The sequence below is a fragment of the Triticum urartu genome, chromosome 7A (assembly GCF_056163025.1).
Source record: "Triticum urartu cultivar PI428250 chromosome 7A, HENAU_Tu73, whole genome shotgun sequence".
NCBI lineage: Eukaryota > Viridiplantae > Streptophyta > Magnoliopsida > Poales > Poaceae > Triticum > Triticum urartu.
Genome location: NC_141879.1, coordinates 32418442 through 32441248, shown reverse-complemented (window position 1 = coordinate 32441248; position 22807 = coordinate 32418442). Strand labels below are relative to the sequence as shown.

Here is a 22807-nt window from a genome sequence, read left to right as displayed (position 1 = left end):
CGAGTCGTCTGACGAATCTGACGAGGTGGATGAGGTCGTCGTCCTCTCCGACGACGAGCCTGAAGTGCAGCTGCTGGCTCCCGTCCTCGATGCCGTGGAGGGGGACAGGAACCTCCCAATCCACGTGGATGCGCTGCCGGAGGTCGATCTCCCAGACGGCGTCGTGGTGAAGCAAGAACAAGATGGCAGCGAGGAAGATGTGGTGGGCAAGAAGAAGAGGGCGGCCGTGACTGCAGTGCGCCGCTCCCAGCGCCTGAAGATGCTGAAGAAGGAGGAGTGAAGTGCCGCCTTCAGTTAGTTCAGTGCAAAAAAATTCAGTTTCGTCAGTCCTGGACTTTCATAAGTTCAGTAAGTTCCTAGGCTCAGTTTCGTCAGCACTATCTACTTGCTATCTATGTCAGGCACTATCTACTACTAGTTGCTATCTATGTCAGACTATGAATGGTAGTACTATCTATCTATGTCAGATTATCTATATATGTTAGTTGCTACTTGCTACATATGTTAAGTTATTTGTCACACTATCTAAGCTACTTGCACTCTGCTATATATGTTACTTGCTGCTTTCTACTTCCAACTATGTCACTACTGTCAGTTATCCACACATGATATATGCAGAGTAAAACAGACTCATCATAGATAAAACATTCTTACTTAATTAACTTAGCATGAGTACTCACTTAGCATAGTAGGTCTTAACATAAAAGTCATTACATCATAGATAAAACCAACTAGTTCTTAAACCATAAGAGTACCTCCCTCCCTCATACCATTCTGAAAGCACATAAAACTTTCCCAAAATATACACCTAACATGCATGACATTCCAAGGCCAGCTATATATATAGGCCTACTAATTACTTAACCCACACACCAAGCACTTCACTCATTCATAATTGCCTTGATCCTCTCCAGCTTATCTTTGCTGGCATGCCCAGCATTGACCAGATCAGCAATCAGATACTCCAGCTTCTTCTTCTCTTTCTTAAGTAGGTCCATGTCCCCCTCCACTTCCTTCATGGCCTTCCTCATGTTCTGAATGATATCTGCTTGGCTTTGAAGAATGCACCTTTGCTCCTTGGCAAGCTTCATCTTTTCCATACTTATCTCAATCTTTGCTTGATCCTCAAGTTGTTTCTTCTTTGCATTTAGATCATTGATTGCCTGACTGGTAAAGTCCATGTCATGAGACATCTTGCCATCTTGATAGTCAAAAAGCTTGGATAAATCTTCCACCAACTGGCTGTAGTTGTTTGACAGGAAATCAATTTCCTTCTGTAGCTTGGCCACCTCTTTCTCATGGGCTTGTTTGTCCTGCACCCTCCCCAAGTTCTGCTCATGGTACATGTCCCAAATCCTTGTTAGGCACCTTTGTAGAATCTCTGGCCAAGGACCATCCACCCAGTCCACAACCCCACAGTTCACACCTACATCCTACAGAAGCAATTATTTATAATTAAGCACAAATCACTTAGTAACAAACTTAGTACAGATAACCAAAGTTCACACCTACATCAATATGCTCTCTGAATTAGCATCAGACATAAATTCAGTTAACAGCTATATTTAGCAGTAGATATAAATTCATTTAACTCTGTTCTTTTTTAGGTAACAGCTATATTCAGTAAACACCTAACTAATACATTCAGTTCACAGTACACTAAAGATCTCTGCATGTAGGTGTTCTAAGGTTCAGTCATGTATTGAATTCAGTTAACTACAACACACATCTCTGCACATCACACATCTCTGCACCACATGCTGCACCACACATCTCCACCAGCAAAACAAGATTTAATACCTACTGCACAGGACAACCCAGGAATCGCCTCCCAGTCAAAGCACCTTCAAAAGCCACCATCTTCTTCGGCCTCTGATGATGCATCATGCACGTCGGCTCAGATTCAGTGTAAGAACCACAGAAAGATGGTTCCACCACACTGTCAGGGGTTTCCTGCAAAAGAAACTTCGAATCAAACCTAAAGCAACTTGGAATCTCCAACTTGGATGAACTAACCCTAACCCTAACTCTGTTCCACCATTATGCACTTACAAAGAGCTGAGGATCCATTGAAACCATGTTGATGTCCTCGTCCGAACTCTCCTCGTCATTCCAGGATGGCATCCTCAACTTCTACCGGCAGCAATGGCCGCGGCGGCGACGGCGACAGGCTGACCTAGCTCAGAGCACCAGGGAGAGGGGAGAGGATGAGGACGAGTGAGAGCGAGCGAGGAGGAAGAGAATGAGCGAGTGGCTGAGCTCGCTCGCTCTCACTTATTGACCCGACCGACGGCGGCCGTTCCGACAGGGGACGGGCCGTTAACGGCCGTCCGCGCGCGCCGGGCGTCAGTTAGCCCGCGTGGCAACTGTTGGCGGGCCCAACCGGTCAGAATAGGGGTTAGCGCGGGCGAAGCGAGCGATTATGCGAGTTGGTAGTTTTTTGCCACGGCTTAGGAAAAATTTGGTAGTTTTTCGCACAAAAACATAAAGTGGTAGTTTTCTGTCACGTTTCCGGCAAATGTGGTAGTTTTTGGTTAAATACTCGATATAGAGAGGGTGAGCCTGCAGGTGCTCCTATGCATTTTCGAGCATATATGTCGCTTTATTACTTACTAGCAAAAAAAAAAGACAGACGTGCCATTCTGCCCACGAGACAAACACACGTACAGCCGGGGGACTTCCTATTTTGCCGCTAGTTGCGGCAAAGTGCCGGCGTTTCGCACAGGGAGCCGCTAACCTGGGCCGGCCCATTTCCGTTGGCACAATCGCGATATTAAAAACGTAAAAAACATAAAGTGGTAGTTTTCTGTCACGTTTCCGGCAAATGTGGTAGTTTTTGGTTAAATACTCGATATAGAGAGGGTGAGCCTGCAGGTGCTCCTATGCATTTTCGAGCATATATGTCGCTTTATTACTTACTAGCAAAAAAAAAAAGACAGACGTGCCATTCTGCCCACGAGACAAACACACGTACAGCCGGGGGACTTCCTATTTTGCCGCTAGTTGCGGCAAAGTGCCGGCGTTTCGCACAGGGAGCCGCTAACCTGGGCCGGCCCATTTCCGTTGGCACAATCGCGATATTAAAAACGTAAAAATCAAAGACAGACGTGCGAAAAAAAAAGACATATATGTCGCTTTATTACTCGATATAGAGAGGGTGAGCCTGCAGGTGCTCCTATGCATTTTCGAGCATATATGTCGCTTTATTACTTACTAGCAAAAAAAAAAGACAGACGTGCCATTCTGCCCACGAGACAAACACACGTACAGCCGGGGGACTTCCTATTTTGCCGCTAGTTGCGGCAAAGTGCCGGCGTTTCGCACAGGGAGCCGCTAACCTGGGCCGGCCCATTTCCGTTGGCACAATCGCGATATTAAAAACGTAAAAAACATAAAGTGGTAGTTTTCTGTCACGTTTCCGGCAAATGTGGTAGTTTTTGGTTAAATACTCGATATAGAGAGGGTGAGCCTGCAGGTGCTCCTATGCATTTTCGAGCATATATGTCGCTTTATTACTTACTAGCAAAAAAAAAAAAGACAGACGTGCCATTCTGCCCACGAGACAAACACACGTACAGCCGGGGGACTTCCTATTTTGCCGCTAGTTGCGGCAAAGTGCCGGCGTTTCGCACAGGGAGCCGCTAACCTGGGCCGGCCCATTTCCGTTGGCACAATCGCGATATTAAAAACGTAAAAAACAAAGCACGCCAGAGCTGCGGATCGATCCTGGGACCTCATGGTCAATAGCGCGCCATGGTAGCCACTGCGACAGTCAACTTCTCATGTTTAGATTGAAGCGCCAGACTTAAGAAACATACAACAGCGCCAGAGATCGAATAATAACCTACTACAAGTGAGCAACGCTAATAGCCACCATAATTCCAGGTATTTCTTACATAAAATGGCAGTCTGCCTTATATGAACATAAGGTGCAAACATTTTCATATTTCATAGAGAGAGAAAAATTAAACTTGAATTTTTTTGGAATCTCAAAAAAATTCAAAATAAAGGAACAGCATGAAAACGCCATTTTTTTCCTGAAATCAAGAAGAATTTCTCGAAAATGAAAACATTTTCTGAAAAACAGGAACAAAAAACTGAAAGCGCGAACATTTTTCAAAATTACGAACAAATTTTTCAAGACATGAATAGTTTTTTGAATTCCCCAGAACATTTCTGGAATTTTGGGTCAAATTATGAAAACCATGACCATTTTGATGATGTGAACAAATTTGGAAAGCGGGAACATTTTTTTGGAAATTCCAATTTTTTAAATTGTTGAACAAAATGTTAATAAATATGAACATTTTTTGAATTCTTTGAACATTTTTTAACATGCAAATTTTTTTTAAAAAACTGGAGCATTTCTTTTATTTATGAACAAATTTTGAAATCCATAACATTTTCTGAGAATGTGATTTTTTTAGTTGGTGAACAAAAATTTCCAACAGAAACAATTCTTGAAAATTCAGAACAAAATTTTGAAACGGAAAACAATTTTGTAAATGCTATTTTTTCAGTATATGTGAACAAAGAAATGAAAATAACAAAAATGATGGCATTTTTTAATACATGAACAAAAATTTGAAAAATAAGAACATTTTTTGAAATTTGTGAACAATTTTTGAAAACATGCATTTTTTCAAATCCATGCCATTACTTTCAAATTTCTCAAAAAAGTGAACAAAAATAATTCAAACAATTTTTAAAAAAAGAACATTTTCTAAAAATTCGGAACAAAAATTGAAAGCAGAAACATTTTTTGAATTTGTGAAAAAAATTTGTAAAATGGGAACATTTTTTGAATTTGTGAAAAAAATTTGTAAAATGGGAACATTTTTTGAATTTGTGAACAAATTTTGTAAAATGGGAACATTTTTGGAATTTGTGAACAAAATCTGAAAAACAGAAAAGAAATTGAAATTCGGATTTTTTTTGAAAATAAACTTGAAAAGAAAAAAGAAACCGAAAAAGGAAACAGAAAAGAAACAGAAAAAAAGAAAAAAGAGAAATAGAAAAACGAAAAAGAAACTGAAAAAAGAAAAAAACAGTTCAGGAACCTTCTAGAGGTTCCCAAAACCAGGAAAAAACCGGCTGGAAACATCATAGAAGTTCCCAAAACCGGTGTCTGCTGTAGCGCTAAAGCGGGCCGGCCCACTCGGTCGCTCGCTCGCACCTCCCTGTGCGGAGCGTCGACAACTTGCCGCAACGAGCGGCAAGTAGGATTTTCCTACAGCCGGGTCATCGCAAATAGGCCCTTCCGGAGAAGAAGAACCGTAGCCTCTCCGGCAGCCCAGGCCCGGCCCAGTTCTTCCCCAGGAGAGGCGGAACCCGGCCCGACCCGGCCCACGCGTCCTCCCGGAAGTCCGCGGTCGCCTTGTCGCGTGCCGGCCGCGCTTCCTCTCCTCTCCCCATCACCGCGCTGTGCCCACCACACGACTCCTCTCTCCCCCCACCGCACGGACGGAGCCAAGCACGCAGGCGAGCAGCTCTTCAGCGACTCGGCGAGGTAACCCCACCCACCGCCGCCTCCTCCCTTCCGGTAGCCCTCTCCGCGAGTAGCTCCCGGTGCCGTACGCCGGGGTAGCCTCGTCGCCCGACGCGTTAGGATTCGGGCGGGATCTGGCGGCGATCCCTCCGTCGGCGGGGCGCACGGGATCGCGGGCGCGGGGCGCTCGGTTCCGCCTGTCTGGACAGCAGGGGCGGATCTGGGCTCCCGTGCCCTCGGATCCAATTCGATTAGGCGACTGCGGTCCAGGCGAAATCAGGAAGAATCTGCGTCCCCCCCGCCCAGTTGCTGGTAGGGGACTTTGGCCTGGGCGGGGTGGGTATCCAGGAAGGCATGTGGTTGTCCGATTCCGGTGGTTGCGCAGATCTCTCGCCGGTCGGGCATGGTTGCTGAGTATTTTGTCACATTCGATCTGGGATCTCGGGGTGCTGCACGATGTTTTCATGCCTGGTCTGCTCTGGGACTCCAGCTCATGATCAGCACGGATATCCCCCATGGCAGCGGAACGGGGAGCAATGGTTATTCGGATATCTTTCGTGCTATAGATGTATTTTGACAAGAATATGACAAATGTGTTGGAGCATGATCTTGTATGTCATGCAGGAGTTTGTGGCTACTGAAATAGCAAACTCTACGCACAGTAAGAAACTGATAATGATCGTCTTACTGTTTGGCACCAATCGTGCCTAAAGCACACAGCAACGATACCTACCAGCCTTATATGTTAACGCCTACTCCTGTCCTTGGACTGAACCATTATTAATAGACCGTCCCGCCTCTCACATGCATGTGTGGCTAGGCTGTATGTTCAAGTAGATGCTTAGATTTTTCAGCTACCCTAATGATAATGTGTGTCCTGATTCTTATTATTATTTAGTCCAGATACGCGTGTGAGTTTCCTGCTCATCAGTTACGCTTCTCTGGAACTATCTTTAGTACATTACGATGCATCTATTTGGTTTCCTGAACCTCATCCTGGATGAATCACTTCTCTCTGTTCTGTAGTTAATGTTTATTTTATATGGCTTCTCCCAGGATGGAAATGCTCTTCAGCAGCCTTTTCTGTGATTCAGCATCATCGGAGAACTTTTCTGGTCATCCCGGTGTTGAGAGATGCCCATTCCTGAGGAACATCAATGGAGCTACAACCTTTTCATTTTCTTCTGCTTTGCCTGTAGCTGTAAGATCTGCCTCTTATGTTGTTTTGTGATTACAGTGACCAAAGGTAGTGCAATTTTCCTTGACAACCTGTGTTGTTCTGCAGGCCCGAGGAGGCAAAGGTCCGATCTTTGAGGATGGACCAGGCTTTGAGTCGGCATTCAAGCTTTTTCATGGACAGGATGGGATAGTTCCCCTTTCAGGAAGATCATATGTGCCTGATGAGAACCGCAGTGAGAGCACTGATGTCAAGCCTGAACCTGCTCTGCCCTTTAATCCATTGGCTGCTAGAGCCGCTACCATAAGCCTATCAGCATTTGGACCATTCGGGTTTAACTTCTTTAATGGCAAGGGCAAAAAGCAGAACAAGAAGCCCAACAATCTCGACCAGTCACAGAAGAAGCCCAACAAGCCAGATCAGAATTCCATGAAAGTAATGCCTCTGTTTTTTCTTCATTCTCCCTCTTAATTTGCAATTGTCGAGTGATTTCTTACTGTCTAACTGTCCTGCAAATAAGAAACCTTGAGCCACATGGCACACAGCTTTACTGTAATAGAAATGTAAAATGTTATTACTCCCTCAAGGGAGCAGTTGATTTAGAAATAGCAAGGAACTTATTAATACAGCATAAAAGCCAAGTTCTGATCGGTTAACTCATCACTTCATTAACCACATTCAGATAGTATTAATATTGTATAAACAAAGGAAAAACAACTTCATTTGGTATTCTATGTAATATTAGTTACACTCTGCATATGTCATCCTTTGTGCTCCATTACTTCCACTTCCATCTAAACTGTTTCTCCGTGCTAACTGTGACTTACAATGCATTGTTTTCTCCCAAGTTCCAATTTCATGATTGTTGTTTGTAACAAGTGTTTTTTTTTTCTTTTCTTGTAAGTGAATAATTATCATTCCTTTTCCATATTTAGCATCTTTCGGTAGTCAAGTGCTAGAGCTGATCAGAAAGGCAATGCTGCGTAACCAAGATTTTGCTCATGTTCCAACTAGTTTACTCATGTTCCCCTCTGTATTCCTTTCAGCAAAAAGGAGGCAACCCACCGTCCCACGAGGCAATGAGTGATGAATGGCTAGAAAATGGACAGTGCCCACTAGCTCGGTCTTACCGGGCAATGAGTGGTGTTCTGCCCCTTGTTGCCAAGGCACTACAGCCACCAGCTGGTATGAAGCTGAAGTGCCCGCCTGCGATTGTTGCTGCACGAGCAGCCCTTGCACGCACAACCCTCGTGAAGTCCCTCCGTCCCCAGCCCCTGCCTGCAAAGATGGTAGCCATCGCAATGCTCGGGATGGCAGCGAATGTCCCTCTAGGGGTGTGGCGCGAGCACACCAAGAAATTCTCCCCCCAGTGGTTCGCTGCCGTGCACGCCGCCGTTCCGTTCATCGCGATGCTGAGGAAGTCTGTCAACATGCCCAGGACCGCGATGGTGTTCACCATAGCAGCCTCCATCCTCGGGCAGACCATCGGGTCTAGGGCCGAGCGCATCCGCCTGAAGACTCTGGCTGCAAAGGGCACCGCCGGCCCCGCCACCGCAGTCACTGTCATGTATCCAGACAAGAGCGGCAGCTGCAGCGACGCCGAGGGCAAGGCGTGGGATCCTCTTGCGCTGAAGATGCCTGGCTCTGCTAACGCCGGTGCTCCTGCACCAACCCCTAGCATGTGCTTTTAGCCGCGGAATTTAGCGGCCAGGTACCGATTTCTATTTATCGTGTATGTAATTGCCTTGCCTGTCCCTAGAAAGCAGAGCTGCTTGTGATGTTTTCTGGGATGAGACAAGTGGAATAAGGTGCTATAGTACCATGTCATGGTGTGTCGTCAGTCTATGCATCTGTAATCTGATGCTAATATATACTCGTATTACACAGAAACAATTATATTGTGGTTGTCCTTCAAGCAATTTGTTATGCTGTGTCTGAAACCTTGGTTGTTACAGAATAAAGCTTCCTCCCTATATGTATATATATACACACACAAGATGTGTTTTAACAGTGCAAATTCAAGCCTTGACTGTACGCTTCTTCTACAACATTTTTTCTTGCTAATGGTTACAAAGGCACAATCGTGAGAATAATTTGCTACCACAAGAAAGTAATTTCGAACACAAGGCCTTTGATATAAGTTCTGTACAAGCAGTGTGTGGATGTCGACAGTCCAGTAGTATCACATATAGATGATGTAAAATACATCATCAAATTGTGGTGCTTCGAGTAAAATTTACATCACCTAAAATTGGTTTTTTACATAACTCCAATAGATGATGATGTAAAATAGCACACTTTTGGAGCACTTGGTAATAGCATTTGGTGATGCAATTTTTGCTCCAGCCGCGTGGTCCCCTGGTGATATAAAATTTGCTCGAGAGCATCTTGGTGCCTTAATACCATTTTACATCACGCCTTATCCCGGGTAAAAATATTTGCATCTTACATCATCTATTGAGCAGCGTTTTTGCCATCACATGATATTGGAGATGCTCTTGAAGATGGAAAATAATTAACCGGTAACACTATGAAAGTACAAAGGTGAGCATGGTTCCACGTGCACCCATCATCCATTCTAAATAGTACACCCTCCGTCCCATAATATAAGAACGTTTTTGACAGACAGAGGTAGTAAAATTTTAAAAATAGTAAAGAATTTAAACAATTTTAATAATATTGTAGGTTACGAAACTTGGTCGAATGTTATACTCACATGTGAAATTTCACAAAAAAAAGACACCTGTGATACTCTTAGTGAAGAAAACATAATCATACCTTCAAAACCACATATGTCATTTCTTCGTGAAACTTCACACGTAACTAGGGGTATAAAAAAATTCAGAATTATTTGAACTTCTAGCTTTTTTCTTTCGATTTTATTATTTATATGGGCGCATGTGGAACCAAGTTCCCAAAATCCATTGTCCCTAAAACTAAAGGCAAATAATATTTTTTCTACTTTTTTATGAGAGAGAAATATTTTGTCTATTAAGTTTTAAATGAACAAACGACTTGTGTAAACCAAACGAGGATATGACAGCGGGGCCCACTGCACAGAGAGAGGCGAGGAAGCCTCCCAAGCTGGGCCCAGTCGCATAGAGAGGAATGGGAACGGAAACGGCCTGCCAAGTGGGACCCAGGCGCATAGACAGAAGGGGGGCTCCCGCCTCCCGCCATTTCCATCCCCTCGCCACGGCGCCTTCCCGCGCAGACCCCGGCGCCAAGTTTTTTTTACCGCCATTTTCTTGGCGCCAACCCCGCTCCCGGCTCAGTTTCCCGCCACGCGCGCCTCCCTCCCACCTATAAACTCCCTCGCCGGCCCCTCTCTCTCTCAACCATCCCCATCCCCTCCGCCGCAATCCTCCCTCCTCACCTTCATCCAGATCCACAGGGCTAGACCGAGCCAGAGAGATCGTCGGATCAACAGTTCGAGAAAGGAGAGTTCAGCCGGATCTCACTCACCATGGTGGTCGCGCTCGGTCCCGGCAGGTTCTACGGCGGCGGCCTGCCGCGCCCGCGCGTCTTCCCCGGCGACCGCGTCGACCCGCCGGCGCCCGTCACCGACGCGCTCCTCTGCTGGGCGCGCGAAGCGCACTGGTCCATGGGCGGGCTCGGCGCCAAGCGCCTCCGCCTGCAGGGCCGCATCGAGGGCAACCTCGTCAAGCTCCGCCGCACCGCGCGCCGCGACGCCAGGGTCTCCGCCAAGTCCGCCAAGGTCCGCGCCGCGGGGCACGGGCCCGCCCCTGCCACTCTCGACGACGCGCTCGGCTCCGACGACGACGATTCGGAGGACGAGGCGGAGGTCGCGGCCCAGGAGAAGGCGATGCGGCGCGAGGTCGTTGATGACGACGAGGACTCCGAGTCCGGCGAGTCGGAGGGCGAGGGGGTGCCGCTCGTCACCATCGCCGCCGCCGCCAAGAGGAAGCGCGTCAGGAAGCTCTCCGACGAGTTCGACCGCATTGCCGCCGCGCAGCTGGAGGGCGGCGGGAAGAAGAAGCCCGCGGCCGCGGCTCCGGCCAAGGCCCTGCTGAGGAAGAAGGCAGTCGCTGCGGCTGCTCCTGCCCCGGCCACTGAGGCGCCGGCGAAGAAGTCGTTGAAGAGGAAGGCGGTGGCGCTGGCTGCTGGTGCTGTGGCGAGGACGTCGCCGAAGAGGAAGACTGCCAAGGCGCCGGAGGCGAAGACATCACCGAAGAGGAAGACCGCTGAGGCGCCGGCGGCAAGGAGGACGTCGCCGAGGTCGAAGCACTGATGGATAGGTGCCCGTTTCCATTTGCAATCCCTGTTCTTGGCTCTACCGGTTGTGGTGTGATCTCGGAGAGGCAGCATGCCGTGTGTTCGTTGAAATGCTTGAATGCAATCTGTCATGCTTCTTTCTGTATATGATTCAAATCCCTCAAATGTCTCTGGTAAGCTCTGAATTATCTTGAAATAATTGTTCCTGCACTGAGATCTGAAAGTCTTCCTCAAATAACAGTTGATGTATTGAGGCGTGGTCTGGAGATGCGATTACTGAGATCTGAAATTCCAGTGTCCATGTTTCTTTCTATATCTGAATCGAATTCCTTAAGAATTGTCTGATCAACCCTGAACATAGTCTGTTCCCATACTGTGATCTTAAGTAAAACACTGAAATAATTTAGTAGTTTCAGTACTGAGATCTGAAAATGTTTGATGCTGTTTCTTACATTTTGTTTATCAGTTCGGTTGATGTTATGATGCGAATTGCAAAATGAATTCAAGTGCAATTCCCTATCTGTTCTTGTTGCTATTGAGATGTGGAAATGTTCCATTTCTTGCTATGTTTGATGCTTCTTATGTTGACATTATATTTGCCGAGGTCGAGGTGTGATAGCGGTCTGGGCAGGGTCATGGACGCCATTTTTTTTACTCTGAGCCTTCTTAAGGGAATTTGCAATCTCACCTATATAAGGTTTATTTGCTTCCCTTGTATGAGTTGGATTTTGATTAAAAAACCCTTGTTTTATGAATTATTGTATATATGTATTATTGTTGTTGTGTGCGAAGTCTGTGATGTGATATTGACGCTTCACCACATAGCGTGCACATTTTTTTTTCGAAACGGAGGCAAAAGAATTGCCTCATCGATTAATTAAGAAGAAGAGAATTGACCAGTTAATTTACGGAAAACTGGGCGAAAACCGATACAAACAACCCAAAAGAGGGCTACTCACAGAGCACGAAGCACCACGAACACATACACTGCCCACCCAATGCTCCTAACACACAACACTCACAACCCTCAACACTTGGTGAGAACATCGATGCAACAACTCAGAAGATCAAAGCCACGACGAAGACACGAGAATGTGAGCACTACCCATCATGAAATCACGTATGCCTTCTCTTTGCCATCACACTTCTTGCGTTTGTTTCTCTTTGATTTCACCTTCACGAGGCAACATCTGTCTTGCCGGATGTCGAGCGATCAGTCACCAAGCGACTCTCAAAAGGCGGTGCCAACACACCACACGCATCCACATTCTTCAGATGCACACATGACAAAGAGGAGTCATGTTCCTCACATGAGGTCGCCGACGAGTCTATCTTCATATTCTCCACTGACAGACTCATACAAAGCTCCCTAAGCTCAGGCATGATCTTCAACATCGGAGCCACGACAACGGCCATGGACTCGCCCTCGGTGGAAGACAATATAGGGGGCGAGGTAGGCATCGATGCTGAGTTGTCTCCACCACGAGGGGAGAAACATCTGAATAACTCCGCCCCTTTGTCCTCTCCAAAGCAAACACCGTTTGCACAAGGAGCATGCGACGTCAGAGTAGTCTTCAACATAGTCGACACAGCGGAGAGTCCACTCAGAGCAGCCTTCGCTCGCTCCAAAAAACTTCCAACCCGCGCTAGACAACCTTGGAGCAGCATAGTCTGATCCAGAGCGGACTGCACCACCACTTCAGACTGGGTTGTTGAATTAGCAGAAGCAGAGACGACAGACGCCCAAGATCCACGGTGAAGTGACTTGGAGGGGAGCGTGGATTTCATCGAACCCTTGCATGAAGCAGGAGCGGGACAATGCACGGAGGCGGGGCAGGACACATGCGGCATGGCAAGGCATGCCAGCGAGCTTAGAGGACGCCAGGGATTGCGGCATCCACGCGCACGGTGACCGTTTTCCAAACAACGAGAGCACCGTAGCGGATCTCTGCAATGAGCCGCATGGTGCCCATGAGCGAGGCACCTGCAACATCTACCATAAAGCCAAGCGGGGATGGGACGTGGTGGAGCCACTTTCGGTGACGGTGACGATGTCAGAACACGCAGGCTGCGCCGCGGAAGCACCTCCTGCCAATGCCCACTTGTGTCCGCCTCATGCTCCACGCACATCCCGCCCGACTCGAGGGCCTTGGTGGCACCCGGTGGTGTCTGGGGAGCTAGCACCTCTTCATCATCTTCGTCGTCGTCATCACCAGCGGAGGCCCAGAACACAGATCGCGGCACACGGGTCAGTTCGTCCCCCATGCCAACGACGCTGCACTCATGTTCCTTCGCATTGTCCTTGTCGATGACATTGGCCGGGGCAACGAGGGCCTGCAGCAGCACATCCGAGTCGGCACCGGCAAGCGGGACTGGAGCCGGCAGCAGCACATCCGAGGTCGCACCGACGAGCTGGACGGGGGCGGTGGGCATTGGGGCCGAAGCAGCTGCCGCAGGCCTGGGATATGGCGTGAGCGAGGCCTTCACACCCCCGTCTTCCTTCCTGAATCTGCAGATTGGGGGTTGCGGCCGTGGTCGAGGGCGGACGCCGGCAGACGGGTTGGAGACAGCAACTGGAGCGCTCGACGCTGAGCATGGCTTGGTCTTCACGGCTGCTCCCACATCGCCAGCAGCACCCAGCGGCGGCAGCGGCGGAGCAGAGAACTCACGAGTAAGGGACCTCCGGCCTGGACTCGGGGAAGCAGAGGAGACCACGGCACCGAGCCCTTGACGGATCGACGCAGACGGCGGGAGAACGGCGACTGCAGCAGCGGTGGAAGACGACACTAGATCGGCGGCCGCCGCAGACGTTCGCGACAGCGGCATCACTGGGCGAGCCGAGAGACGGGGCAGCGCCGAGACCGTCGTGGGAGAGCACGCCGCGGGGAGCTCAGATCCGGTGTCGGCGGCCGCAACGGAGGTCGGAGGCCGGAGATCCAGGCGGCGGCGGCGCACGCCCAGCCGCCGCTTCCGCGGTCGCAAGAGCGCCATAGTTACACTAGCGTGCACATTTTCACATGTATGTTTTGTGAAGGTGGAGTTCTAGGATCGATATTATGCCAAGGTTGCTAGATCTGCATAGTGCCGGATCTGCATAGCACCGGTCTCGGGGCGCTACACATGATATGTGTTATTCTTGCAGTGTATGTTGATTTTGATTGCTGCTCATGATCAATCATCACATCATGATAAATGTGCATAGCACTCCATGTCCTTGCATTTGTGGAATTGCTCTATTGCTTCACTTATACTTCTTAGAGCATTATAGTAGTCCTGTCTGAAATGATTAGAACTCTTTTGCTTCACTTATATATTTTTAAAGAGTTGAATTGTAATTGATAGTTAGGATTGGTTAATTTTTTGGTGATAAAAATAATATGTATGCTTTGGTGGTATAAATAAAATTGCATGAATTAATCTATAGTAATGTTACAAAAGATTAGAAATTTCTCAGTCTATTTGCCTTTCTTTGGCCTAGTTTGATGGATGATATCCAAGAGAGAGTTGTGTATGTTTGTTGGCTTCAATCTTGAGAGTAATCTACCCCAATGATAGAAAGTGAAAAGGTCTTGTGTTGTGATGTTGCCACTACGACACAAATATTATTGGGTAATTGTCTTTTGAGCGCAGGGTGAAGACAATATATCATCAACATCACGTCATTATGCGTAATGCACTACTCTATTCTTTACTTACTAGTCTGAGATGCATGCTGGATATCAGTATCGAAGTGGAGTATTAGTTGTAGATGAAGCTGGATTAATGGTCTATGGATGTCCGGACATGATGACCGTATGCAATAATGCCATCTATAGTCATAATCATAAAAACTGTAATTTAATCGATACACAAGTGTAATTTTTTTACCACACCTTGCTATTTTTTCCAGGGAAACCACTAGTGAACATATGGATCCTGGTCCATTCTTTTCCCATTGCATTCAACCTCAATAACTTTGTTGTAATTTCTTTTCGTTTCGTTCTTTTATTTTCCTTGCAATTATATTTTTTCAAACACAAGTTGCATTAATCCTTGTAACTGGCAAGGCTAGTAAGACTAACAATCTTACAAGTTTCATTGGGGGACAAGGCAAGTTTTGTATTTGTGTGTGCAAATACTTATCATTGGTTGTAGTTGAAAGCTCCTACATGTTTGATAAACCTTGAGGTCATCCATTTTGAGGGGAAAATGTTGCTTGCTGCAAACCATTGCACTTGAGGGCTCAACACCTTCCTATCTGAGAGGAAGCATTCAACAGTATGTCACACTTGGGAAAATCTGAGAAAAATGCTTTCGTCCACAAGTTTGGGGCCTTGCCATCCAACCAGTTGCAAGCTTCTAAGGTTTGGTCCCTGAGGTTGCCCCTGTTCAAGTTCCAATTATCTAAATTTGTTGACCTAGCAATGGCCCACAAAAAGATTCTTCATTGTCTCACCCTTCGCCTGTTTCCACCACTTCCTTTGCATCCCATGGTTCCTCTGTCTCACTTGCATTTGGACCATTGCCATCAGAAGTTCCCTCTCCAGACTAACAAGACATTGGCATTTCTCTAAGTGTCATAACCCTTGGCATTTATGGGAATCCATTAAGTATGACATCATCATACTATGTTCTGATCTTGGTTTTCTCATCCACTAGGACCTCCAATGTCTTGACTTCTCTACTTGCACTCACCGTTGCAGCCATTTCTTCAATACTGTCCACACATACAAGACCATCCACTATATATGTCCTTCCCTAGCAAGCACCAATACACCTTGATTAAGGGATCTGCGGGGTAATAGTTCAGCCTAGATAAGTAATACTTAACCGTCCCCACTAAACATGTCTTTGCATGACAGTAGTCAAACACATCACGTGTGCAGCCAATGTATGGTCTCTTTGTGCCTTTTCCTATGAAAAATTCATTATGCTCAAACTCAACTAAAAAAATAGATGACTTTCTTCTCCATTAGTGAGTGCCTAGATTGGGAAGATGAACTTCTTAGTTCACAGAACAATCACTTATAAGTGGAACATGTGAAGGAAATATGCCCTAGAGGCAATAATAAAGTTGTTATTTATATTTCCTTATATTATGATAAATGTTTATTATTCATGCTAGAATTGTATTAACCGGAAACTTAGTACATGTGTGAATACATAGACAAACAGAGTGTCGCTAGTATGCATCTACCTGACTAGCTCGTTGATCAAAGATGGTTAAGTTTCCTAGCCATGGACAAAGAGTTGTCATTTGATAAATGGGATCACATCATTAGAGAATAATGTGATTGACTTGACCCATCCGTTAGCTTAGCACTTTGATCGTTTAGTTTACTGCTATTGCTTTCTCCATAACTTATGCATGTTCCTATGACTATGAGATTATGCAACTCCCGAATACCGTAGGAACACTTAGTGTGCTATCAAACATCACAACGTAACTGGGTGACTATAAAGATGCTCTACAGGTGTCTTCGATGGTGTTTGTTGAGTTGGCATAGATCGAGATTAGGATTTGCCACTCTGTGTATCGGAGAGGTATCTCTGGGCCCTCTCAGTAATGCACATCACTATAAGCCTTGCAAGCAATGTGACTAATGAGTTAGTTACGGGATGACAAAGGGAACAACGTATGTTGTTATGCAGTTTGACAAATAAAGATCTTCGTAGAATATGTAGGAACCAATATGAGCATCCAGGTTCCGCTATTGGTTATTGACCGAGATAAGTCTCGGTCATGTCTACATAGTTCTCGAACCCGTAGGGTCCGCACGCTTAACGTTCGGTATTATGAGTTTATGTGTTTTGATATACCGAAGGTAGTTCGGAGTCCCGGATATGATCACAGACATGACGAGGAGTCTCAGAATGGTCGAGACATAAAGATTGATATAATGGAAGCCTATGTTTGGACATCGGAATGGTTCCGGGTGAGTTCGGGCATATACCGGAGTACCGGGAGGTTACTGGAACCCCCCCAGGAAGTATATGGGCCTTATTGGGTCATAGTGGGAGAGAGGAGAAGGGAGCCTAGGAGGGGGCGCCTCCCCCAAGCCCAATCCGAATTGGGTGCCCCCTTTCCTTCCCCCTCTATCCCCCTTCCTTTCTCTCCTAATCCAACTAGGGAAGGGGGGGGATCCTACTCCTAGTGGGAGTAGGACTCCCCTTGGGCACGCCATAGAGGGGCCGACCCTCCCCCTCCTCCACTCCTTTATATACGGGGGAGGGGGCACCCCATAGACACACAAGTTGATTGTTTAGCCGTGTGCGGTGCCCTCCTCCAAAGATTTCCACCTCGGTCATATCGTTGCAGTGCTTAGGCGAAGCCCTGCGCCAGTAGCTTCACCATCATCGTCATCACGCCGTTGTGCTGATGAAACTCTCCCTCGACACTCAGCTGGATCTAGAGTTCGCGGGACGTCACCGAGCTGAACGTGTGCAGATCGCGGAGGTGCCGTACCTTCGGTGCTAGGATCGGTCGGATCGTGAAGACGTGCGACTACATCAACTGCGTTGTCATAACACTCTCGCTTACGGTCTACGAGGATACGTGGACAACACTTTTCCCCTCTCGTTGCTATGCATCACCTAGATGGATCTTGCGTGTGCGTAGGATTTTTTTTTGAAATTATTGCGTTCCCCAACAACATGTACTGTAAATCACTATAACAAAGACCAATTTACCCGTTGAACATATGAACATACAATGTGCTAAACATATGAGCATGCACCACAACATCTATTGTAAACTACTACAACATATGAACATATGAAAATGCACTGAACATATTTCAAACATATGAACTATAAACTATTATAATCAACAATGCTCTCAATAGATATATAAATAAAAATCCAATTTATATATGAACTACACATCTTCATAACCGACAATGCACTGACCATATGCGCGACAAGAGCACTAAACCGAACCATGAACTGAACATCACCTGAATTACACTTTTTTCTCATATCGCAACAACTAAAATCTACTATTTTCTCATATTATAGCAAGTTTTTTTTTCCAAAATCCACTCGGTACCAATATGCATATAACTGAATAAATGTCATTCCATTATCTGAACTTACAAATAAACACAACAATACACAAATGTTCCCTCAAAATCAACATCACACCCTTCTAAATGAGCTTGCTTTCCCTCACAAATCCCCTCAAAACATCCCTGCATTGATGCCGTGGAAACTACCCTCTTATAAATGCCCCTCAATCTCCTCACAACATCACATAACCATAGCCTCAATCCTCCAAGCAAATATCTACCAGGAGTTCCTCCTTACTCGTGCTACCGATACACACACAAACTAGCTAAATGTTAGCCAAAACTTTCAACAACTAGGTATGATCACTGGCGACTCAAAAACCTAACCAAGCGGGCACGACGGTACATGGCAAACAGAATGCAACCATGGAATAACTACATACCATATTCAGGCGAGAACTCCGCTAGTTACCGACCGAAGACACGACTCCATGCCGCCCTCGATCACCAGCGTCGAACTCCACGACGGGGTCAACCTCCATGACGGCGTGGCACCTGGTTCGCCTCGGAGACGTCGAGAGGGGAGGCGACGAAGATGCATGGGTTTGGTAGGGGTCTGTGGGCCCTTGGGTATAGTTTTTCCAATTTCCCGCACAACCAAGGACCTAAAGTACAATATGCCCGCAACTCGGGTGGTTATGCATAATTACAAGTGTGGCATGTACCCGTTGACATGGTGATTGTTTGTTGCTATAGTGGTATAGTTTAGGGGCCACTCTAGTGAGAAGTGCATAGATGAAGCCATGGGTATATGAACCCACTCTGAAAAACATATTTCTAAATGTCAAATAATTATGTAAAAAGTCTCATGCACACATCTTCGCATTCTATTGTTGGAAATATGCCCTAGAGGCAATAATAAATTAGTTATTATTATATTATATTTCATTGTTCATGATAATCATTTATTATCCATGCTAGAATTGTATTGATAGGAAACTCAGATACATGTGTGGATACATAGACAACACCATGTCCCTAGTAAGCCTCTAGTTGACTAGCTCGTTGATCAATAGATGGTTACGGTTTCCTGACCATGGACATTGGATGTCGTTGATAACGGGATCACATCATTAGGAGAATGATGTGATGGACAAGACCCAATCCTAAGCCTAGCACAAGATCGTGTAGTTCGTTTGCTAAAGCTTTTCTAATGTCAAGTATCATTTCCTTAGACCATGAGATTGTGCAACTCCCGGATACCGTAAGAGTGCTTTGGGTGTGCCAAACGTCACAACGTAACTGGGTGGCTATAAAGGTGCACTATGGGTATCTCCGAAAGTGTCTGTTGGGTTGGCACGAATCGAGACTGGGATTTGTCACTCCGTGTAAACGGAGAGGTATCTCTGGGCCCACTCGGTAGGACATCATCATAATGTGCACAATGTGACCAAGGAGTTGATCACGGGATGATGTGTTATGGAACGAGTAAAGAGACTTGCCGATAACGAGATTGAACAAGGTATCGGGATACCGACGATCGAATCTCGGGCAAGTACTATACTGCTAGACAAAGGGAATTGTATACGGGATTGATTGAATCCTTGACATCGTGGTTCATCCGATGAGATCATCGTGGAGCATGTGGGAGCCAACATGGGTATCCAGATCCCGCTGTTGGTTATTGACCGGAGAGTTGTCTCGTCCATGTCTGCATGACTCCCGAACCCGTAGGGTCTACACACTTAAGGTTCGATGACGCTAGGGTTATACGGAAAGTATGTACGTGGTTACCGAATGTTGTTCGGAGTCCCGGATGAGATCACGAACATCACGGGGAGTTCCGGAATGGTCCGGAGGTAAAGATTGATATATAGGAAGTATGGTTTTGACCACCGGAAGTGTTTCGGGCATCACCGGTAGTGTACCGGGACCACCGGAGGGGTCCGGGGGTCCACCGGGAGGGGCCACGGGCCCCGGAGGCATACATGGGCCAATAGTGGGAATGGACCAGCCCCTAGGTGGGCTGGGGCGCCTCCCACCAAGGCCCAAGGCGCCTCCAAGAGGGAAGGGGGGCAAACCCTAGGGCAGATGGGCCCTAAGGCCCACCCCAGGTGCGCCTCCCCCTCTCCCCCTTATGGCCGCCACCCTAGATGGGATCTAGGGCTGCCGCACCCCTTGGGGTGGGAACCCTAGGTGGGGGCGCAGCCCTCCCTCTCCCCCTATATATAGTGGAGGCAAAGGGGCAGCCCAACACACGATTCGATCTCCCTGTTGGCGCAGCCCTACCCCTCTCCCTCCTCATCTCTCGTAGTGCTTGGCGAAGCCCTGCTGGAGTCCCGCGCTCCTCCACCACCACCACGCCGTCGTGCTGCTGCTGGACGGAGTCTTCCCCAACCTCTCCTTCTCCCCTTGCTGGATCAAGGCGTAGGAGACGTCACCTGGCTGCACGTGTGTTGAACGCGGAGGCGCCGTTGTTCGGCGCTTAGATCGGAATCAACCGCGATCTGAATCGCTGCGAGCACGGCTCCTTCATCCGCGATCTTGCAACGCTTCCGCTTAGCGATCTACACGGGTATGTAGATGCACTCCCCTTCCCCTCGTTGCTAGATTACTCCATAGATTGATCTTGGTGATGCGTAGAAAATTTTAAATTTCTGCTACGATCCCCAAGAGTGGCATCATGAGCTAGGTTTATGCGTAGTTTCTATGCACGAGTAGAACACAAAGCAGTTGTGGGCGTCGATATTGTCAATTTACTTGTCGTTACTAGTATTATCTTGATTCGGCGGCATCGTGGGATGAAGCGGCCCGGACTGACCTTACACGTACGCTTACGTGAGACTGGTTCCACCGACTGACATGCACTAGTTGCATAATGTGGCTAGCGGGTGTCTGTCTCTCCCACTTTAGTCGGATCGGATTCGATGAAAAGGGTCCTTATGAAGGGTAAATAGAAATTGGCATATCACGTTGTGGTTTTCGCGTAGGTAAGAAACGTTCTTGCTAGAAACCTATAGCAGCCACGTAAAAACTTGCAACAACAATTAGAGGACGTCTAACTTGTTTTTGCAACATATGCCTTGTGATGTGATATGGCCAAAAGGATGTGATGAATGATATATGTGATGTATGAAATTGATCATGTTCTTGTAATAGGAATCACGACTTGCATGTTGATGAGTATGACAACCGGCAGGAGCCATAGGAGTTGTCTTAATTTATTTATGACCTGCGTGTCAACATAAACATCATGTAATTACTTTACTTTATTGCTAAAGCGTTGGCCATAGTAGTAGAAGTAATAGATGAAGAGACAACTTCAAGAAGACACGATGATGGAGATCATGGTGTCATGCCGGTGACAACGATGATCATGGAGCCCCGAAGATGGAGATCAAAAGGAGCAAAATGATATTGGCCATATCATGTCACTATTTGATTGCATGTGATGTTTATCATGTTTTACATCTTATTTGCTTAGAACGATGGTAGCTTAAATAAGATGATCCCTCACTAAAATTTCAAGAAAAGTGTTCCCCCTAACTGTGCACCATTGCGAAGGTTCGTTGTTTCGAAGCACCACGTGATGATCGGGTGTGATAGATTCTAACGTTCGAATAGAACGGGTGTTGACGAGCCTAGCATGTACAGACATGGCCTCGGGACACATGCGAAACACTTAGGTTGACTTGACGAGCCTAGCATGTACAGACATGGCCTCGGAACACGGAAGACCGAAAGGTCGAACATGAGTCGTATAGAAGATACGATCAACATGAGATGTTCACCGTTGATGACTAGTCCGTCTCACGTGATTATCGGACACGGCCTAGTCGATTCAGATCATGTTTCACTTATATGACTAGAGGGATGTCTATCTGAGTGGGAGTTCATTAAATAATTTGATTAGATGAACTCAATTATCATGAACATAGTCTAAATTGTCTTTGCAAATATGTTGTAGATAAATAGCTCACGTTGTAGCTCCCTGTTTCAATACGTTCCTAGAGAAAGATTAAGTTGAAAGATATTGTAAGCAATGATGCGGACTAGGTCCGTAGTCCGAGGAGTGTCCTCACTGCTACACAAAAGGCTTACGTCTTTGATGCACCGCTCGTTGTGCAAACCCCTACAACATCGTCTATGGATGTTGTGAACACCTGACAGACACATCCTGATGACTACTTGATAGTTTAGTGCACCATACTTTACGGCTTAGAATCGGGATTCCAATGACGTTTTGAATGCCATAGAACATATGAGATGTTCCAAGAGCTGAAATTGGGATTTCAGGCTGATGCCCGTGTTGAGAGGTGTGAGACCTCTGACAAGTTCTTTTGCCAACAAGATGGAGGAGAATAGCTCAGCTAGTGAGCATGTGCTCAGAATGTCTGGGTGCTACAATCACTTAAATCAAGTGGGAGTTAAACTTCCAGATAAGATAGTGATTGATAGAGTTCTCTAGCCACTATCACTAAGCTACTAGATCTTCGTGATGAACTATGACATGCAAGGGATGGAGTTGATCCCGGAGCTGTTCGCGGTGCTTAAGACCGCAAAAGGTAGAAATCAAGAAGGAGCATCAAGTGTTGATGGTTTAACAAGACCACTGGTTTCAAGAAGGGCAAGGGCTAGAAGGGAAACTTCATGGATGGCAAACCAGTTGCCGCTCCAGTGAAGGAACCCAAGGTTGAACCCAAACCCGAGACTAAGTGCTTCTATTGTAAGGGGAACGGTCACTGGTAGCGGAATTACCCCAAATGCATGGTAGATAAGAAGGCTGGCAACTTCAAAGTATATACGTGTTATTAATGTGTACCTCACTAGTACTCCTGGTAGCACCTGGGTATTGGATACCGGTTCAGTTGCTATTATTGGTGACTTGAAGCAAAAGCTACGGACTAAACGGAGACTGGC

The 22807-nt window shown here is 46.6% G+C and overlaps 3 protein-coding genes and 1 pseudogene across 4 annotated transcripts; 2 read left to right on the top strand and 2 right to left on the bottom strand.

Moving 5' to 3' along the window:
* Positions 1-699: 699 nt before the first annotated feature.
* On the bottom strand, positions 700-2124 carry LOC147957331 (uncharacterized; annotated as a pseudogene).
* Positions 2125-5353: 3229 nt separating this feature from the next.
* LOC125519749 (uncharacterized) lies at positions 5354-8580 on the top strand. 2 transcript variants are annotated; one of them, XM_048684498.2, is made up of 4 exons: positions 5354-5509; positions 6545-6689; positions 6774-7100; positions 7712-8580. In XM_048684498.2, the coding sequence occupies exons 2-4, from the start codon at positions 6546-6548 to the stop codon at positions 8354-8356; spliced, it is 1116 nt and encodes a 371-aa protein (XP_048540455.1). In that variant the 5' UTR covers positions 5354-5509; position 6545; the 3' UTR covers positions 8357-8580. The 2 variants fall into 2 exon arrangements, with proteins under 2 accessions (XP_048540455.1, XP_087390760.1); XM_087534634.1 differs by lacking the exon at positions 5354-5509 and having other exon boundaries at positions 6516-6689.
* A 1407-nt stretch (positions 8581-9987) lies between these two features.
* Positions 9988-11115, top strand: LOC125520478 (uncharacterized). The gene has a single exon (XM_048685419.2). It carries the CDS (start codon positions 10132-10134, stop codon positions 10915-10917), a length of 786 nt encoding a protein of 261 aa, XP_048541376.1. The 5' UTR covers positions 9988-10131; the 3' UTR covers positions 10918-11115.
* A 962-nt stretch (positions 11116-12077) lies between these two features.
* LOC147957330 (uncharacterized) lies at positions 12078-13892 on the bottom strand. Its single transcript, XM_087531649.1, has one exon. The coding sequence runs from the start codon at positions 13890-13892 to the stop codon at positions 12078-12080; it is 1815 nt and encodes a 604-aa protein (XP_087387775.1).
* Positions 13893-22807: the final 8915 nt, after the last annotated feature.

Bases quoted from the DNA above. Each gene is read 5' to 3' on its own strand.
- LOC125519749 (XM_087534634.1), top strand. From the start codon at position 6,531: ATGGCTTCTCCCAGGATGGAAATGCTCTTCAGCAGCCTTTTCTGTGAT. The intron at 6,690-6,773 runs GTAAGATCTGCC...GTTGTTCTGCAG, and splicing joins CTTCTGCTTTGCCTGTAGCT to GCCCGAGGAGGCAAAGGTCC. The intron at 7,101-7,711 runs GTAATGCCTCTG...TATTCCTTTCAG, and splicing joins CAGATCAGAATTCCATGAAA to CAAAAAGGAGGCAACCCACC.
- LOC125520478 (XM_048685419.2), top strand. From the start codon at position 10,132: ATGGTGGTCGCGCTCGGTCCCGGCAGGTTCTACGGCGGCGGCCTGCCG.
- LOC147957330 (XM_087531649.1), bottom strand. From the start codon at position 13,892: ATGGCGCTCTTGCGACCGCGGAAGCGGCGGCTGGGCGTGCGCCGCCGC.